Source organism: Saprolegnia diclina, assembly GCF_000281045.1.
Source record: "Saprolegnia diclina VS20 unplaced genomic scaffold supercont1.81, whole genome shotgun sequence".
Classification (NCBI taxonomy): domain Eukaryota; phylum Oomycota; class Saprolegniomycetes; order Saprolegniales; family Saprolegniaceae; genus Saprolegnia; species Saprolegnia diclina.
Window position 1 is genome coordinate 100,911 of NW_008246148.1, and position 2,065 is coordinate 102,975.

Consider the following 2,065-nt stretch of genomic DNA (forward strand, 5'->3'; position numbering starts at 1 on the left):
GGGTAAGCCTTGACCCCCTGGGTGACCGGGGGTCCTACGAAAAGGACACTTGGCGACGTCCCGCTTCTCTTGCCTGTAAATTGATTGGCGACAAAAAAGGGTATTCATCGTTTTCCGGAATCGCAGCGCGGGCATCTGATTTAGACCCTTTTTGTCATCACATGTCCACATCTCTACAACCGAGCATGACAACGGCATGCCAGTTCAACAATGACGACAGCGCGATGGAAGGGGCCTTGCGAGGTGCCTGGGACGACGTCCTTGGTGTGCTGACGCCCGTCGACGACTATGATCTTACCGAGACGTCGCCCACCGTACGCTCTATGCCATGTTGGCGGACGCTTCAACGAGTGCTAGGGCGAAACACTGCTGCAGCTCGCATGCGCCGCCAACGCGATCGCTGTCGTTCGCCACTTGTGCACGCATCCGCGCTGCCATGAGATTGTCAACGCCGCCAGAAATGTTCGTTTTTCTCTGCGTACTATAGTCACTGACACCTCTTGTGCAGGACACGCGACCGGCACTGCTGTCGGCCGTGCTGGCGGGCGCCACCGAGATCGTCTCGATGCTCTTGGCGACGTTTGGCGATGTGATTGATGTGAATGCCATCTACTGGGTACGACCAGCTTGAGTTTTCGGATCAAAAGGAGTGAATAAGAACTAGGTCAAGGAATCGGCGCAATGGCCGCTTAGGGAAGCAATCCTCAAGGAGCACACGGAGATTGCGCTGCGCTTGCTCGACCATCCGCGCATCGACATCAACCTCGTGAACCAGCATGTTGGGGCGATTTTCTTTCGCGTAAAGGTCTCACTAGTATTGTAGGGCTCGACAGCCTTCCTAAGCGCGTGCTGGTGCAATTGCCTCCCTGTCGTCGAGCGATTGCTGGCGATGCCAGGCCTCGACACGAGCATCGTGTCCAAGGTCGGAGCTGGATCTTCCAGCTAACTTATTGACGTATTTTATAGTCGGGTCGCACGCCCTTTACGTGCGCCTGCTGCGATGACCACGCGGCCATTGTCCGCGTGCTGCTGGACCAGAACGCTGTCGCCGACCTCAACGTTCAAGACCATGTTTGTCATTTTTCACTTCGGTCACTTTGACCCTGCTACTACTGTAGGCCGGTATGTCGGGCTTTATGTGGCTCTGCTTTCACAACCAAGTCGACGCCATCAACGAGCTCATGGACGTCGTCGACCTCAACCTCCGATGCATCGTATGCTCTACCACAGTCTTGTGTCGTGCAGTAGCTCAACATTTACTGTATCTATAGAATGGGCTCACGGCCCTCGACTACGTCAGTCGCCATCTCTCGTGCGGTGCTCCAAGGGAAAATGTCGCTCTCTTGACGCTCACACAGAGCCTCCTTGCTCGGGGTGCCACGTTTGGAGTACTACAAGCTACCATAATTTTTTTCTGACTCGCTAAATAGACCCGAGCCCAGTCAACGATCTGTCGCCAAGTGTGTCAAGACGACGAGGTCAACCTTGCAGAGCTCGCATGGTATATGCATTTTGATGCCCTCGACCAAACCATTCGAGACGGCGCGTTCACAGGCGACATCAACCGCATTTACAAGGTATAACATCGTCATACGGTCTGTCCTTACGTCATAGATTCTCCACTGTAGCAACTTACTGCCCTGCAGATCCTTAGCGCCGGTTGCGGATTTGTCGCGCCAGAGGATACGCTACAGGAGAACGAGCCGCGTGTGGACCTCATCGAGTGTCTTCTGACGCAGTATCCCTCCATCAACCTCGAGATCACACAAACAGTAAGCCCCACCCTCCATCTCAACCAACGCTTACATCATCTTGCACAGGGTGGGTACACAGCTCTGGACCTGGCAGTGGCCCGCACCCGTCCAAGTGCTGTGGAGCGTCTTCTGGCAGCGGGCGCATCCATCGAGCGTGTACGTCCGAACACGCCTCATCACCAGCATTCTACCCCATTTGGCTAGAATGGAGTCCCTCTCTTGTCCTACCTCGAGGCGAATCGAAAGGACTCAAAAGCCGCCGCCGCCATCACGGCCATGGTCCACGCCGAGGACGCGCGCCGCAAGGCCTA

The 2,065-nt window shown here is 55.5% G+C and overlaps 1 protein-coding gene across 1 annotated transcript in view; it reads left to right on the forward strand.

The window, feature by feature from the left end:
• SDRG_14944 (hypothetical protein) overlaps positions 1-1,583 on the forward strand; it is a gene marked incomplete at both ends in the record, with an annotated part of 2,642 nt that extends 1,059 nt beyond the window's left edge. The window contains 9 exons of the mRNA XM_008621104.1: positions 204-314; positions 358-462; positions 509-616; positions 665-778; positions 824-922; positions 967-1,071; positions 1,119-1,214; positions 1,272-1,388; positions 1,431-1,583. Coding sequence (XP_008619326.1) covers positions 204-314; positions 358-462; positions 509-616; positions 665-778; positions 824-922; positions 967-1,071; positions 1,119-1,214; positions 1,272-1,388; positions 1,431-1,583 — 1,008 coding nt within the window. The remainder of the gene's footprint in view (positions 1-203; positions 315-357; positions 463-508; positions 617-664; positions 779-823; positions 923-966; positions 1,072-1,118; positions 1,215-1,271; positions 1,389-1,430) is intronic.
• Between the last annotated feature and the right edge of the window lie 482 nt (positions 1,584-2,065).